Here is an 18,725-nt window from a genome sequence, read left to right on the forward strand (position 1 = left end):
GAAGTTCCACACTGTGGTGACTGGGGGGAATTTTCATAAGGGATTACATGTATATAATACCTTTTAAAGGTGCAAGGCCTGATTTCTGTTCTCCACCTTGTATAAAGGACCTTCAATCAAACACTATATTAGTTACACAAGGATCAGTGCTGCCAGTTTTGAAATAAAAAAAAACATTTTTATGAAATAAACATGCAAATGAAGAACTGTTCTCATACAGGGTGAGTCAACAAAATCCCAACCCAAAACCTCAAAAATATATTTCATATTCAAAAACATATGTAGCACCAACAATAATGATGACTGGAAAGCCAATTTCATAAGCTACTTTTAGATGAAAAAAAATACTGAAATTGCTCAATCCGTTCAAAGAATATCACCATTTAAACACAATGACCCTAAAACCTCTTTCGTCCAAAAATGTGATTTCAAGAATCGTCGTCACAATGGTCTTCAAATATCACCAGCGATAAAACCTCAGTTTTAAAGTTAAAAATATTCTTTTTATTGGATTTTGTAAATCATATTGTCACAGAACTATTTCCTCAGTGACATACTGTGGCTCCTTCAATAGAACCATTTAGAAATTCTCAAAGATCTTCCTATTAAAGCTGCACATTGACAGTTAAAGACGTGAAGCATAGACACTGTAGGCGTGGCACTGATGGGTATGTAGGACTTCTGCCTAAATTGGTCAGATTGCTGAATCCTTTCTTCATTATACACAAGACATGGTGACTCAGCAACATCATGCAAGTCCAGTACACTTCTATCAGTCAACTGTGTTATCTGTGTTGTCACCCATTACAAAGCTGGAAAGGTTAATATCTGGTTGTAAGATTCTGTTCAGCAATCTGCGATTGTTGTCTTGTGAAGCTGTCTGTATTATTTGTGAAGGCTTGTTTTCTTTCACGTCTGAGTGGTTTCTACACTTTCTGTTTCCCTTCTTGGGGGGAGGGGGACTGGAGTTCCAACCATCTACCACCCTCTGACTTAACACATTCTGTTATAAAGTCACCAGCTGTGAGGGGATCTTTCATTGTCATTTTCATTTGAGTGTTTATTACACTTTGTGTTTTCCTTGGGAAAGCGAGTCCCGTTGTCATGTTTATGATGATTTGTGTTTCCCAGGAGGAGTGAGTCCCAGTCATCTACCACCCTCTGTCTGACCACATTCTGCCTATCAGCTGTGAGTGTATCTTTCCTTGAACATGCCTCTGTCTATCTCTGCTGGTTTGTGTTTCCCTGGGGGAGTGAGTCCCAGTCATCTACCACCCTCTGACTGACCACATTCTGCCTATCAGCTGTGAGGGGATCTTTCCTTGAACATGCCTCTGTCTATCTCTGCTGGTTTGTGTTTCCCCTGGGGGAGTGAGTCCCAGTCATCTACCACCCTCTGTCTGAACACATTCTGCCTATCAGCTCCACATGTGTCTCTCTGTTTCTGCTGCTGTGTTTCTTTCCTGTACTGCCTTTAATACATTTGAAGATCTTGCACTGACTCCAAGCCAATTTCAATCACCCTCATCAACTGAAAGTCAACATTCCTTTGTCCCCTTAATGTCTCCCCGGCCCATACAGAAAGTCCCTTGGCCTTGTCAGGTTTGAACCCTTAGCTGCATCAACTGACTTGAACTGTCTGCTCAGATTAATCATTACAGTCAAATTTGGACCTTCCCACATTGATGGGGAAATATTCAGCACAAAGTGCTGGTTAGTGGTGACATTTTGTGAGTCTCATTGTCAAGTTCTGTGACAACACTTCTAAAGATCTGCCCAAGCAAAAGATTTCTGTATTGGATAGTTTAACTGCACCTTGCACATTGTACCAAGGGACACGGCGAACAATGTAGAAATTTGTTCAAATGCTAGTTACCCAGGATCGTTTCAGAGAGGGAGATATTTGCAAGAACTATCTTTAGTCTGAATAATGAGGATCCTAATCTCTGTATTCCAGTAACTTGACTGTGACAGATGTAACAGTTACATGTAATTACATGTAGTGTGGTCATTACTCTACGGTATGATGATTGGGGATAACATGTACATGCAGAAATACAACCAGCCATTCTCATTAATTGTAATTATTGTACATTACATGATGAATTGTTTGTAAATATGCAGAGGTAATTTATATTTTTATATTTGTGCTATTTTTGTATCAATTGTTAAATGAGTATTGCTGCAAATTGCCTACTGACCTGATTGACCTGCAGTGTACAATCATTTCTGTAAAAATGTCTGAAATACCTGTGTTTGTTAATATTCGTCGTCTGTTTCGCCAATGCACGTTTCTTATGAGTTTTACTGTGCTGAACATTATTTAATAATTTGTAATGAATGCAGGGCCCCAATGGAAGGTTTTTGGGAACAACTGTTTGGGAACACTCTGGGTGTAAAGAAATGGAACAAATAGATACAAGAAATCAAGTGAGATGGCTTGACTTTTCAATCCTAGTAGGGTCTGTCTCAAATGCAAACAAAAATATGTGAATATTTGATATTGCTCATCTGAAGATTGGGCAAAGTGAGCCAGATTGTTCTATTTTTATAACTTCTATTCTGCATTAATATATAGTCTGATGTACATTTTATAACAGCCAACTTGCCTTGCTTTTGTACCAAGTCATAAGAATCATGCAACTTGCCATCATTGGATCCAGTACAACTCAGATTTGTTATCTTTTTAATATCCAGAATCACATATTGCATGATGTACATTGTATAGTGTTTACAATGGGTCAGATGTTTGTTATTTCCAGATGAATGTTGCCTTTATTATGCACTGAATGCCCGCATCATTAGCGTAATGCTGACATAGCAGGCTGACATAGTCTAGTGTGGGTTTTTCTCTTTGTCTTGTGTCACTCACAATCGAGCAAGGCATTTGAGTTTATGATACACAAGGTTTTCAAGCAAATCAATAGAATTCTTTTCTCAGTCATTTTTGGCTGTCAATGTAAATCTCTGACTTTAGAAAAGGCTACACCAAGTTAGGACACACCATACATGTACATTTATGTGAAATTGTCTCATGTAAGTTTTTTCTGTGATTGAAACAGCCAACATGGATTTGATCCAATCTTTCAAAATGAGGATTGCATTGCTGCTTTGTTTTAGTTGTCGCACTTTGAATATTCATAAAGGTTTGAAAACGATAACTCAAAGGATTCTGATGTTTGGCAGTATAATATTGTTTTATTACTAAAGATTGTTTGTTACTTCCTTGCTGCAATACTCAAGAAAGATTTTAGTGGTAATTTTGCTTCATCTCAAAAGACAGTACTGAAACCTCCTCCTTAACTTACTTTGTATTGATAGATAAGTTTCTAGAGAAAGTAAAGCTTCATGCTTAATTCTGGTATGAAGTTATAAAAAAATAAAAATACGTTTTTGTTCTTGCATCATGTATTTTGATTTTTGAACTAAGCTTACATCTTTTAAGTTGCATCTAAAATATATGGGATTGTTGTATGCCGATGTAGATAAATAAAGACGCTTTGTAACTGATTGCTTGTTTGTTAACAGCTGTGTGTTTTGTTGTTGTTTTTGTGTCAAATTCTAAACAGGGCTGGGTGAAACTGTGGGAGCGACAAGTTAAAAGGGGAATTATTTGGTTGAAGAAAAAGATACATTAAAAGTTGCTTGTTGCTGCATACTGCTCAATGTACAGTTTTATTTAATAACCCTCCCCCCTTCCCCTCTTTATTCAATGAGAATTGGGAGGTATAAACATTATTAATATGAACCCATTTTCCTTTCATTTTGCAGGCAAAAAGTTGTAAAGTGATGTAAACGTTGAATGTTTTTTAGGCTTGGTTTGATCAGTTAATAATGTGAGGGAGACAAATTACATATCACCACAATACAGAGGACCCCAAAGCCCTCCTGTTTTGACCCCGCCCAGTTCGAAACCAACTTTTTATGAATACCGCCCTCTATTGCACTGAGGTCAATGACCAACACCAGGAAATAAATCTGACGGCTCATCAAGTGATCAACACTTCTCGGCTCGCTAAAGAATGTTGGTAATTTTGTTCTTTTACCACATTTTACTATATTAGTTATATATTTAAAGTGATAATTATGGTTGGGTATCGGATCGTGACAATTTTGATTCTTTTTAAATATACAATCATTGATTTTTTAGAGGTTTTTCTTGCCAAAAAAAAGGGACCAACTTCCTAGCTGGAGTTACCCAGCCCTGAGTTTTATCATTGGGTTGTCATTTAGGGCTGGAGCTAGTTTTTCTCGTAAACGATAGTATAGTCGTGTTCCCTAACGTGGCGCACTTCGAAGCTTACCCGACTTTCCTCGTGTAGTGTTGCCAAACCTCTTTGTTGACAAACCTCAAATTCATGCAGTAAAACACTAGTACTTTTACCTTATTAATGCTTGCTATTTAACCTCTGTGGACAATTTCAGTTTCATAAAATTTAATCCGAAATTCAAAAACGGTGGCGTCCGGAAATTGGGCACAAATTGGCGGAGTGTTCCCTAACGTGGCGCACTTGAATAAATCTCGGAAAATTCCAATTTAACATTTAAGAATTTCTGTAAACTTGATAAATTCTGATAAACAATTATTATCTCTACTTACCTGCCCAGCCAGATGTTTGTCAGAAAATTATGTTCTTATTTTTCGGGGCGTTTTCAAAGGGTTCACTTTGCACTTGAAAATAAAATCGGAAAACCACGCCAAAATAAATTTTTCTTCTAACTTTGTTACGGGTAAATAAACTCGCGATTTATGAAGAGGAGTGTTTAGAACTTGATGAAATTTCACTTTCTGTGAAATTTCAGTTAAAACTTTTGCTCTAGGTAGGCGCTACAGGCGAAAAATCAAAGTGCGCCACGTTAGGGGCCGCGCCACGTTAGGGTACATCAACAATATAGGCAGGTCCTCCCCAATTTTTTTTGGCAAATGTTCAATTTTGTCCCCGTTACACACTAATTGCAACTGCAACTCACCCCAAACTTGCCTGGAATAACCATTGCACAGGTCCTTGAAGTAAAAAACGATCCACGATGAAGATTCAGCCTACAATTGCAGTGAAAACAGGAGGAATAACCGCTAACCTCACAACCTTGCAGGCTAGCTGGAGTTACCCAGCCCTGAGTTTTATCATTGGGTTGCAGTAAATAATACTGCACTATGAATGCACGATAGCCGGCCAACTCGACGGTTGCCGTTCCAGTACCGCACTGTGATGCGAGTAAACCTCTTATTAATGCATGAAATAGTCATCGGGTATTACGCTTCCGCGTCGCGTCATGCACCGACCGCAAAAACGCCGAGTACCAGCGAGCTGTACGTGCATGGTAATCGGCGACCGTCCTTCATCATAGCATTGATACTGTTAGCACGCAAAGGGAACCAGTGTACCGTGCTGTATGCGCTAATATATAGCTGGCGGTTGACGCAAAAGACCCGTCATCGTGTGCATTTTGATCACGCATGCATCAGAAATGCGGGATTTTTGTCAAGATTTCGCATGTCAAGATGAAATAATGGTGTATGAAACGATTATGTTGTGCATTTTAATGGCTTGTATAATAATTATATTGTGCGTATCGGGGGCTGAAAAATGTGATCGGCATTTTTGTCGGCGTATCGGGCCGCAATTCCAGCGTATCGGGCCGATACGCACGTTTGTACGTGGGGAGAACCCTGGCTTTGTTTGGGAAAGATTTCCATATACGAAGTTCACTCAACACTCTGTGTACAAACCCTATGAGAGCGTACTGAAAAATTCTAAGTGTTTTCCAAGAAAATGCTTGTATTTTCTCACTGCTCAAATTGACTTTGATGACATGAAATTGCTATCTGGGGGCTTGTTAGTCAAAACAGAGGAAAATTAGTGAACTTCGCATATGGTAATCTTGCCTTAGTTTGTAGGATTTTTTTGCTTTAGAAGCATACTCACCCTCTTTATAGGCTCGTCAGAAAGTGCTGCCTTTTTCAGATGTCTAATTTTTGTGAAATTTCATGTTGAAATTTTGATACGCAAATGTGTAAAAATGAATCTGGAAATTTCACGAAAAATATACATCTGAAAAAGGCAGCACTTTCTGACGAGCCTATAAAGAGGGTGAGTATGCTTCTAAAGCAAAAAAACCCTACAAACTAAGCCTAAATGTGAAAATCAAAATTTGGCAAAGTCGACACGATTTTTGTACATGTGGATGTATGGCCTATGTTTACGGAGGCAGTCCAGTAAATAGGCCACATTTATGGGGCTAGAGTAACTCCAGCTGACATGCTCCATATTCAATGAAAATGGAGCATGTCAGCTGGAGTTACTCAAGCTACTGGATCACCACTTTTTTTTCAATTAATTTTCAAGCGCCAAAAGTTGCATCCTTTATGGTTATTCCCTCTACTTTCCCTCCTCTACTCTCACCTTCTCCTTTCCTTTATTCCTATTTATTATTTTGTGCAACTATAACGCGTAAGCCGTAACTTATTATTATTTTGACTTTTGAACCCACCCCGGCACTATCCAAATGCTAGTCAAAACAGCGGCGGACTAGTCAAACTAGCCCGATTGGTGTATCAAAAATGACGGGCTACGGCAAAGATGAAAGGACAAGAAGAAATATATCATCAGTTACATTCAGAAAGCAAATCTGTGTATTTGTGACTGATTTTATTAACTAACTTTTATTATTAGCGTTAAAATAGCCGCAACTAGAACTGTTTTCGTCCAAGTGTCTTTCCTTTAAGAAATTAAGCTTAAGAGTTAAGACCTTATAAGCCCACTTGTTTGTTATGTTCTTTATGAAATTGAATTATTTTTAATCAACAGACAATGATTTTGTGAGGGAATTTATGGAGAAGGTATGTTTTTTTCAAAATAATTTATCCCTGGATTCCATTTCAATCAGACTCGGTGATAAAATTTAATTTAAATTAAAAAAAAGTGGCTGCAATAATTTCAACTCTGTCGTGAAGTAAAAAAGAAGAAGAAGAAAGCCAGTCCATTGCGCTACTGCTATGAGCACGTGTGGCAGACACAAAACAAGGCCATGCATCCCGACCGATCCCATACGTACATTTACGTGCCTGCTGGTGCACATGTACGTATTGCATAATTCATGTTTTCCAGTGATGCGCCATGACCTCTGTGGCAAAATGGTGATAAGTGTACCTTCCTCACAGTGTGGTACTGACGCTACCCACATACATTTTGAATGTGGTGCTGGACTCCATTGTCCATTGTTTTTACAAGTCAGCTCCCTGTTTATTTCAAGGTCTTCAAACTAAGTCAGTTATCGTACAGCCAATTGTGTTCTGCCCTACTCAACAAAAAGAAAGAGAATGTCCAACACCACTTTTACAGTATTCCTCTCGATTAATATTTTTTTTCGATGTCTGTTATGAAACACCGTAGTGGCAAATCTTGTTATGAATCTGGTGTTGAATGAGGGGATCACTTGATGGTGGAATGCTGTGCCCAATGTGGCGATAGCTTGATGCTGGTCTCTATCTAGACCCGTGAACGAGGCGTCAATAACAACGCGTTTACGAGTCTAGGCTCTTGCTTTATTGATATATGAGAGTCCAAAATTTTCGGTCTAGCAGTTCTACCTATTTTGTATTCACTTTTATAACAGTACTGCTCCAACAACATGAACTCAGAAACCAGCTCTCCCCTTATACTAGTTGTCAAGATTTTCAACAAAATTATGACAAAAACAATGACATCAGTATCCATTTTTTTCCAAGTTGATGCCGTGAGAATCAATGCAGTTTTAATGTACAATGGTTGAATTTGACATCGTAAAAATGTCAAACAAACATTGAAGTATTTAACCGTTGACTTTCAATAATTTACACCATAAAACCGGAATACTCTTAACAGCTTAAAGCTTTAGTACCTTCCTAATGATTTCTCATGGTTCAATAATTTTCCCATCAGATTTCATCCAAAATGGCTGAACAAGAAGAGATGATGCCAACACAAGATGCTGAGAGACAGGGGCAGGTTGCTGATGGAGACTGTGCAGAGACTCAGGAGCAAGCACTGGCCTTGAGGAGACCAGGCAACCAGGACCAGACAACAGGTGAGCAATAAACCCTGGCTGTAAGCAAACCGTATGCACGTTGATTCCTGGAGACATTTCACTATTGACTTGTTCACGCTTTACAGTTTGTACGGAATTAAAATGCAAAGGAATTGTTTAAGTTAAGAAATGTGTATTGAAGTGCAAGGGGCTATTCACCTTCTTTACTTCTTGACTTCATTGAATTTTTTTTTGCAGGAATTTATTGTAATTGTTTTTTTTAAATGGTTATGATGAGTGCAGTGGTAAGAATAATTCCATCTGTCACCTCATGAAACTATTCTTTATGTTGCACGAATGTGAAACATTCATTATTTGTTTATACAACGCCTGAATAAATCCTTGTCATCTGATTTGTTAGAGCCATCAGAGCCATGTTACAGTGCCACCAATAGTGTGACCATGGAATGGAACTTCTATTTTTGCAGTGTAGCCAGGCCGTGGGTTGGGGTGAATAATCCAATAAGTCATGTGATCAGTGGCCCACCAATCAGATGAGGGGGATTTCTTCAGGCATTGTGTAATGAGAGACATTTTATTCCCGTTTTCCAGACATGATCCCAGTTGCAGCAGTCAATCAATTGCAACAGTCAGTGCAGCAGATATCTGGCTCTGGACACGTACCCATCTTCAACCCAAAAGATTGCACCATCAATATCTACCAATCAAAAGGTAGAACACTAATAATTAATGATACACAATCTCTTTTTATGCATCCACTCCTATTTGCTTATTTCTATTTAATACATGATTCAAATAGGTTTCTGATGAAATAGTAAACATTGTTGATATTGTTGATGAGCATAATAAAGCAGGACAAATGTCAAGGTCACTGTTTGTCTGTATACAATGATGTAGTTGCTCCCATCGAATATTGTAAACTTAATGCAATTTTAGTTTCATCAAAGCAGAGACCTTGTGTTGCTTTACCAACCATTGGCCTCAACTAGAGATGCGTTACTGCAACAGAATGAAATCACTCTGCTTTTTTTGTGTGTAAAAACATGTAGTAAACTCGCAATTAAGCATTAAACCTCCAAGGGTTCTTCACTTTGGCCAATGGAGTTAGCACCCCCAATTCAAATTCATTCTGTAATCTTCTGTGTGTTTGGATAACACTTCAAATTACACAGCGGTTCCTGTGTGGTGAAGCTCAGGGCAAGCAGGCCTTTTGGTCACGCTTCACTGCTCTCACTGTGTTGTTTTCTCCTGCAGGGACTCTTGGTGTGACACATTTACCTTAACACTTCATGTCCCTTCACTTGAAACTGACCTGCAGGGGTCTAAAGGGTTATACTGCTCTGATTATTTTCTTCCCACTATGAGGGTTAATTCCCTAATAATGTGCTTGTCTCCTTTTGAGTTCGACAATAAACAATTGCCCTTCTCATTTTCGAATTGATTGAAGATGATGCACATGCATCACACCACTCTGGTCATCCATCAGTTGACATATCAGAGAATCCACCAAGTACATCACAGCAACCACCAACACCACATGTGGCCTCAGGTGCACAAGGTAATTATCAATGCATGTACCAACTCCAAACCAGATGTCAATGTATTCATTCTTTACAGACTAGACTCACACTTGTAATGTGTATGATAGGAATACAGTGAATGCTTTGTTTTTTGTTAATGTACAGAATTATTAAAAGCACAGCGTCTTTTTGCCTCCAAAGAGTTTGAGAAAGTAAGACATTTTTTGGTGAAAATAAATTGTCGTCTGACATTATTAGACCAATCCATTAAGTCTCGTCCCATTGTGTTCTGACCAATCACAGCTGTGACTTACGTCTGACATGTGTGCACAAAAGTCTGACGTGTGCACGCGCATATCATGCGTACAGCTGGAACATGCAGTGTGGCATTGGAGAGGAGCAAATGTTTATTGCTTACGTGCACAGTGGGTGGGGCTTACTGGATCCAACATGCATGCAGACGCTTATGACACGCGGCTGTAACATGCAGTTTGGCGTTGGAGAGGAGCACATGTTAATTGCCTACGTGCACAGCGGGCGGGGCTTACTGGATCGGTCTATTGCAGAGCTTTTGCAACACTTCTTGTGTGAGTGATTAAGATTCATGCATCATGCAGTGAGCAAGAGGTTATTTCAATCCTGTCAATATTTATCCTCCCAAGCTTTAACCAACAAGCTTTTAGAGCTTTAACTTTTTGCATACAATGAGCCAATATTTCAGCTCAAAATGGTACTTTCTACAGACAAGGAGCCAATTTATTTCTTGGATGCCACAATGCATTGTATGATTATAGTCAGTCAACTCTATGCTCATTTCAACATTGTAGGATGCAGCGCCCCCAAAAAGATGAAGCTTGACAGTCCAGCCCAAGATGCTGCTGATTGCTGTGAAGATGCCCTGAAGTCATACTACAGGGGAAAAGGTAGCTTTGTTAAGTTGATTCCATGGGTGGGTGATGACAGGAAACACATTACAGAAATCTACACAAAGTTACAGTTAATACTTGGTAAGGACAGAGTCATGCTTACATCATATGACGATATATTACAACATAAGACAAAAGAGGGAGACCCGATCCTAATAGCTGTTTTAACTGGGTTGGCTGGTAGAGGAAAGACCACACTGTTTGACAAAATGGCATATGATTGGGCAGTTGGTTCTAGTCAGATACTACAGAGGTATAAACTTGTCTTCCTGTTGAAAATGCACGCACTGGAGCAGAGTTCAGATCTTGTTGATGCAGTTTTTGACCAACTTTTGGCTAAAGATGTATGTATTGAAAGAGGTACCCTGGACATGTTTAACAAGAACAGTCCTGGAAAAGTCCTTGTTTTACTAGATGGCTTTGATGAGCTCATGACTACCTCCTTGTGTGAATCCTCATTTGGTTCCATCCTGGAGATCCTTAGTGGTAAGGTGTTGAGGGGTTGTACTGTACTTGTAAGCACCCGACCCTCACACTTTGACAGACTTGTATCAGAGGAACTGGTTCAGGACCCATTCACACATGTCGAGGTCATGGGTTTCAGTAGTGAAGATGTCGCCGAGTATGTTAGTAAATTTTACACAGCTGAACCTGTCAAGGCCAAGGGGCTTCTTAAAAAGATAAGATCATCAGGTCTTCTGTCTGCTTTAGCTGCAAGTCCAATGCTTCTTCTTTTGATGTGTGTATTATGGAGAGAAGATTGCACACTCCCAGAAACAATGTCACGTCTGTATCGTAATGGAGTTCTCTACATCTTCAAAAGAAAAACATTGGACTCAAAAGATGAAGTACATGTACAAAAAATTGTGATTGAAATTGGCAAGGTTGCGTTGCATGGTCTTCTTTCTCCAGCTCTGTCACTCTCTTTCAAAGAAAGTGACTTTGAGTCGAGTGTGCTTGAGCTGGCTCTGAAAGCAGGTATTCTGACCAGACAGACAGACCGCAAGGGACTACAGACTCACAACTGTATTCAGTTTATTCACAAGACATTCCAGGAGTTCTCTGCTGCTGCTTACTTGCAAAGCTTGTTAGAAGCAGACCCACAGGAATTTCAGAAGATTTTGAATGACATTGTGTCAAAGGGTGCAAAGAGTTTTGAGTATCTTCTGCGCTTTTGTTGTGGTGACAATGAGGCATGTACATATGAGATTCTGAAGGTATTTCAGGTGAGGTGTCGGGAGGAGTTGTCATTCAAATCAAAGATGGGTCAGTTGGCGCTTTATTGTTTCTTTGAAGGTCAATCCAAACGTTTGCCTCCAGAGGAATTTATACATTCATTCATAACTGATCAAATCTCCACTCAAATGCGTGACAAGGATAGTCTGAACTCAGTCATATACTTTCTGAAATGTGTTGCTGACCAGACAAAGGACAGTGGAAATGCTTACCTTGCTAAAGTAAAGAACTTGGAAGTTCCTTTTTGTGACTGGACACAGTATAGTGAGGAGTTAGCTCTTATCGTGTGTGCAATGACAGATCTTCATGCTGTGAATTTCATGGGTTGCTCATTGACTGATAGCAACATTGCAGATGTTGCTCAGTCACTCATGGACCTACCCAACTTGGGTGAATTGAAACTTTCTGGTAATAACCTGGGTGGTACAGCAGCATTATGGTGCATGCATTTGAAGCACTTGAAGTCCCTCACAAAGCTGAGCTTGCGTAGCTGCTCATTGAATGGACAGGACATCAGACATGTTGCCGAGTCACTCGGGGAACTACCCAACTTGCTTGCACTGAATTTTTCTGGTAATTACGTGGGTGGTACAGCAGTATTATGGTGCATGCATTTAAAACAGTTCAAGTCCCTTACAAAGCTGGGCTTGGATGGCTGCTCATTGAATGGACAGGACATCAAACATGTTGCTGAGTCACTCAGGCATCTACCCAACTTGGTTGAATTATATCTTTCTGGTAATAACCTGGGTGGTACATCAGCATTATGGAGCATGGAGGCAAAGCAGTTGAAATCCCTCACAAAGCTGCGCTTGGGTGAATGCTCATTGAATGGACAGGACATCAAACATGTTGCTGAGTCACTCAGGGATCTACCCAACTTGGCTGAATTGAGTCTTCATCGTAATAACCTGGGTGGTACAGCAGCATTGTGGTGCATGGAGGTAAAGCAGCTGCTGCACCTTCAGACGCTGTGCCTCACGGGCTGTCAGCTGACAAAGGAAGACATGAAACACATTAATGAGTCACTGAGTGACCTGCAGAAGAATGGATTAAAAATTGACATGCTGCCAGTATGGTATTAATTGTTGTGATCAGGAATGCATGTCGTTTTAACTGCCTGTTCATTTATTGCACCATGAACAAAATGCAAATTTTAATGTCCCGGTATGAATAATACGTTTTGCCATATACGTTGGTTTTGAATAAAGTCTGTGGTCAAAGACTAAAAGCATTATCATCTGAAGAGTCTACTGAGCAAAAATGTAATTCACTGGTCACTTATTTTCTTTCGGCAGTTAAAGGGTTGATCTTAAACCTAGAAGCAAAATTGAAAGAGGAGTGATTTGAGTTAACAGAGATTTCCTCAGTGGCATATTGTGGCTCCTTCATTGGAACCGTTCAGAAATTCTCAAACTCTTTTCTGTTGGAAGCTGCACATCACTGCACATTGACAGTTTAAGATGTGAAAGCATAGACACTGTAGATGTGGCACTGATGGGTATCTTAAATTGGTTCGAACACATTCTGCCTATCAGCTGTTAGGTGATCTTACCTTGAACATTGCATCGGTCTATCTCTGCTGGTTTGTGTTTCCCCTGGGGGAGTGAGTCCCAGTCATCTACCACTCTGTGTCTGAACACATTCTGCCTATCAGCTGTGAGTGTATCTTTTATTGAACTTGCCTCTGTCTGTCTCTGCTGGTTTTCTGTTTTCCAGGGGGAGTGAGTTCACCCTCTGTCTGACCACATTGCGCCTATCAGCTCCTCATGTGTCTCTCTGATTCTGCTGCTGTGTTTCTTTCTTGTACTATTTCTCATACATTTGAAGATCTTGTACTGACTCCAAGCCAATTCAATCACCCTCATCAACTGAAAGTCAACATTCCTTTGTCCCCTTAATGTCTCCCGGCCCATACAGAAAGTCCCTTGGCCTTGTCAGGTTTGAACCCTTAGCTGCATCAACTAACTTGAACTGTCTGCTCAGATTAATCATTACAGTCAAATTTGGACCTTCCCTCATTGATGGGGAAATATCCAGCACAAAGTGCTGGTTAGTGGTGACATTTTGTGAGTCTCATTGTCAAATTCTGTGAAAACACTTGTAAAGATCTGCCCAAGCAAATGATTTCTGAATTGGATAGTTTAGGCCAAAAAAAAAAAAGTTTCTGGTTTGGGCGCGCGTCGCCGTAGCCATGCGCGTCGGCAAAATGAAAAAGTTTTTTTTTCAATGAAAGATGATGTCTCAAAACCGCCTAACTCACTGGTTTGACTGGAATTCTGCTACTGCACAATTTTAACGTGTTTTTAGATGGGGTTATGATCGAGAATAAGCTTTATGTGGCCTCTCTGGACTCCCATATATTTGCACTAAGTTTAGTCGGGCACCATTTGCAGTCATCAGCCGACATTTGAAGCAAAAAAGTCAGGTAAATAAAAAAAAAAGCCGCGTCGCCGCACCACTTTTTGGACAAGCTCCATACCAGAAACCGGAGACTTATTTTTTTTGGCCTTAACTGCACTTTGCACAGTGTACCAAGGGGCACTACTGACAATGTTGGAATTTGTTTAAATGCTAGTTACCCAGGATATTTTTAGAGAGGGAGATATTTGCAAGAACTATATGTAGTCTGTGAATAATGAGGATCCTTATCTCTGTATTCCAGTAACTTGACTGTGAAATGTAACAGTTGTGAGTCTCATTGTCAAGTTCTGTGTAGTGTGGTCATTACTCTGCGGTATGATTTGGGATTACACATACAACTTGCCAATCTCATTAACTGTAATAATTGTATACTATATGATAAATTGTAAATATGCGAATGCAATTGAGATTTGTTTATTTTGTTTCAGTTGTTAAATGAATATATAATATTGCTGGAGATTGCTTACTGACTGAATGGATATACAAATCACTAAATTTCTGTAATGTTTTTGAAATACTTATATTTGACAGAATGAATGATCGTCGTCTGTTTCACCAATGCACTTTTCCTGACGATATTTACTTAACATGATTAATAGTTGGTAAATGTAAAAACAAAGTTAGGAAACCAGTTTTTAACTGTTTGGAATACCCTGGGTAAAGAAATGCAATAAATAAATAAATAAAAGAAGTAAAGTTAGATGGCCTGATTTTTCAATCCTAGCAGGGTCTTGAATCTCAAATGCAAACAAAAATATTGTAGCGGTATTGCAGCTTGGACGACTGCTCCGGCCAATATCGGTGAACAGTCTAGCCTCTACAGTCCGGATCACAGATCTGTTTTGGCGGAAGTCTACTGCCAGGCCCAAAGCACACCACCAAAAGAACACCTCACACACTCGCTGTGACACCACCAATGCGGACTGACCAGGGGAACTGGGGAAGGATGGGGACCTCTGACACCAGATCTATGATTCTGAAGGTTATATATATTCGCCTCAGGCTACTCAGCTGTATTCCAACTATTGATTCGGGAATTATAAGAGTGAATTGACTACGTTAACCTAACCCACACAAAGTATGAGGCTCCCCCAAAGTGACTCGGTTAGATAATGATTGACATGATTTGATTGATTAGGGACTCGGCGTGGCAAGGGTTACCCACCACACACACTGGTATAAAGACTCCCTCTCTATACAGCAGCCACCGTGGAAAAGAGAACGATGCTTAGCTTGCGGCGGCTTTTATAGGCGCGCACTGTGAGCTGGTGCCACACCCTGTGCGATAGCACGCGCATACCGTTGGCTACCAGCAAGGGACTGAGGTGCGCCCTTACTGCCTCACTAAAATGAATTGCGCTACAATATGTATCTCCCTCTGCCCCACCCCCTAACCCCTTTGATCTTGACCTACTGCCACACTCCTTCGGTCCTTCCAGCCCCCTACCCCATCCTCCTCTGTGTTCTCCTTCCACCCCTGCATGCTTGTGTGCCCCCTGTACCACTGTCATTTTTGCCTTGCTGTGTGAAAGATCCTGCCAGAATCTGAAATGTTAGGCTTTCTAAATTGTTTTCAAACGGTTGTATCCAATGGAATTCAATAACCCAATTACATTAAATGTCTGAAATTGCTTTGGCTTTGTAAATCAAACCATAAGTATTATCGCTAAAATTGTAATAATTGTAAATACTGCAAAAATATTTGTTCATCTGAAGATTGGGCAAAGTGAGTCATATTTGTCAATTTCTATAACTTCTATTTTGTATCAGTGTATCAAATCATAAAAATCATGAAACTTGCATGATGTACATTGTATAGTGTTTACAATGGGTCAGATGTTTGTTATTTCCAGATGAATGTTGCCTATATTATGCACTGAATGCCCGCATCATTAGCGTAATGCTGACATAGCAGGCTGACATAGTCTTGTGTTGGTTTTTCTCTTTGTCTTGTGTCACACACAATGAATTATAAGCATGGCGTTTGAGTTAATGATATACTTGCCTTGCTTTTGTTAGAAGTCATAAGAATCATGAAACTTGCCATCATTGGATCCAGTACAACTCAGATTTGTTATCTTTTTAATATCCAGAATCACATATTGCATGATGTACATTGTATAGTGTTTACAATGGGTCAGATGTTTGTTATTTCCAGATGAATGTTGCCTTTATTATGCACAAATGCCCGCATCATTAGCATAATGCTGACATAGTCTAGTGTGGGTTTTTCTCTCTGTCTTGTGAAAGGGATTTAATGATACACAAGGTTTTCAAGCAAATCAATATAATTCTTTTCTCGGTAATTTGTGGCTGTCAGTGTAAATCTCTGATTTAAAAAAAGGCTTCACCAAGTTAGGACAGGACATACTATGAAATGTTTGTCGTGTGTAAGTTTTCTGTAATTGACACAGTTAACACAGATTTGGACCAATCTACCAAAATGAGGATTGCATTGCTGTTCTGATTTCGAAGTCGCCTTTAAATATATTCAAAGACGACTACGAAAACAAAACAGCAATGCAATCCTCATTTTGGTGTGAGAATGATAACTCAAATGATTCTGATGTTTGACAGTATATTATTATTTTATTACTAAAGATTGTTGTTGCTTTCTTGCTGCAATACTCGAGATAGATTTGTTGGGGTCATTTTCCTTCATCTCAAAAGACAGTACTGAAACTTCCTCCTTAACTAATACCTTGTGTTCATGGATAAGTTTCAAGTGAAAGTTAAGCTTCGCATCATGCTTATTCCTGGTATGAAATTAATGTATTTCGAAGAAAGAAAAATGAGGGGGGGGGGGTTGCATCTTACATTTTATATCTGATGTCACATCTAAAAAATATGAGATTGTTGTATGGCAATATAGTATATAAAGACACTTTTGTAACTGATTGCTTATTGTGGGTTTCTTGTGTTTTTATGTCTACAAATGGCTGCAGGTGAAACTATTGGCGCGACAGGCTAAAAGGGGAATTATTGTTAAAAAAAAGGGAATCAGGAAATGGTTGAAATGTATTAGTTGCATTGCTGCATATTGCTGAATGTGCAGGGTTATTTTAACGTCCCTCATTTTAAGAATTAACATGTACATCAACTGTTGTGAAAATGGGAAGCGGTATAAAACTGCAGACAAGTTTTTCTTTCATTTTCAAATATTTGAAAGCATAAAATGTGCGGGACCAAACATTATAATGTAGTTTGAATTTCATGCAACTTTTATGCAGCTTCCTGACCTGATAATCAGCATCATCACCTGAAAATACTTTCCCTGATGAAAGTAATAAGTAAGGCAGTGGGAAATGTTTCTAGAATCCATCCTTCAAAAGTACAAGACAGTGTGATGAATTCAAGTTCCACTTAAGAAAACATACACTCTTATATTGCTGGTGAAAAGCAAAGTTCCCATCAGAATCAATTGCCCCCATAATGTGTTCCTCCTGAGTGAGCTTCTTTCTGCATTTATAACAGAGATCGTTATTAATATGAGTTGCTGAATAAGTTGCATAAAAACTAGTGTTCAATTTATGACTGTATATAAGGTTGTGCCTAAATTTGACAAGTGTTTTTCGTTTTTCCCCTTCTAAGTATGTTCTTTTTGCCCCTCTATTAGGCTGAAACACCTCTGCTTTTTCTTACCACATTTTGTGATCTTTATTCAGTGAGACCCCTTCCTGAAAGTGGAGCGACCCCATGGACAGGATGGGCCGGGTACCTGGGTGGTCTGGTCCAGCATTATTTTATTGTCTGTTCCTCCATGTGTGCATTCATGCACAATCCATTCCTACTGCCCTAGGCTATAGCCTCCTGATTGTTCCTTTTCACTTTTCATGGTAAGCAATTTTCCTTTATTTTTGGCATAAAATACAGATTGAATTACTCTGATGATTGTTTAGATTAAGCTCACTATTTACAACTTGAGTTTGTTTCTTTTCGACTTGCACAATATTAGTTTTTATTATTCCAGTGTTACTATCATATTTTATATACTACCAAGGTTAGTATAGTACCAATACTAAGGTGCTGTGGCAGACAACTGTCAATTAATTTTTTAACTCCTATTCTCCTGCTGTGCAATTTTTTGCCCAAGTATTTCACATACATGTGTAACCAGGAGATCAGGCTCTCAAGTTTGAGATGGAATATTTTAGATCAGGATCATTACTTGCCAAATATATGAAAATTATCCAAAATTGTAAAAACCATTATGTACTCAATATTGGAACATCTTGATTTAAAGCTCTGGCATCCAAGTTATCTATAAGTTGAAGTGAAGGTAATACATGTAGAACAACATTAAAGGGTGCCAATATGACTGAAATATTTCACAGAAACAATGTATGTAACATGCATGGCTAGGGTTGGTTCAAATCCCTGAAATGTCATACAAAGTCACAACGACAATACATGTACATGAAACCAGACAAAGATTTGTTACTATAGAAAAAACCAGTCGCTGCGCATGTTCAGTTGGGGCCTACAGCCCAGATTTAGAATTTTTTATCACTCAATTTCTGGTAGCAGAGGTTTCATCTATAATTTACATGTAGACATGCCAAGTCCTACTCTTAGGGAATAGCTTGAGTTA

At 39.2% G+C, this 18,725-nt stretch overlaps 1 protein-coding gene and 1 long non-coding RNA gene across 2 annotated transcripts; one reads left to right on the top strand and one right to left on the bottom strand.

Annotated features, from left to right (window-relative positions):
- Positions 1 to 1,325: 1,325 nt before the first annotated feature.
- LOC119723875 lies at positions 1,326 to 14,662 on the bottom strand. Its single transcript, XR_005270595.1, has 2 exons — positions 14,232 to 14,662; positions 1,326 to 1,815 (listed from the first exon to the last, which is right to left on the bottom strand). It is a non-coding gene; the product is annotated as an uncharacterized LOC119723875 (long non-coding RNA).
- Positions 3,902 to 13,961, top strand: LOC119723873 (NACHT, LRR and PYD domains-containing protein 3-like). The gene is made up of 5 exons (XM_038194761.1): positions 3,902 to 4,024; positions 7,923 to 8,067; positions 8,620 to 8,739; positions 9,476 to 9,586; positions 10,376 to 13,961. Exons 2-5 carry the CDS (start codon positions 7,935 to 7,937, stop codon positions 12,793 to 12,795), a joined length of 2,784 nt encoding a protein of 927 aa, XP_038050689.1. The 5' UTR covers positions 3,902 to 4,024; positions 7,923 to 7,934; the 3' UTR covers positions 12,796 to 13,961.
- Positions 14,663 to 18,725: the final 4,063 nt, after the last annotated feature.

This window comes from Patiria miniata, unplaced genomic scaffold, assembly GCF_015706575.1.
Source record: "Patiria miniata isolate m_02_andy unplaced genomic scaffold, ASM1570657v1 HiC_scaffold_17, whole genome shotgun sequence".
In the NCBI taxonomy this organism is placed as follows: Eukaryota; Metazoa; Echinodermata; class Asteroidea; order Valvatida; family Asterinidae; genus Patiria; species Patiria miniata.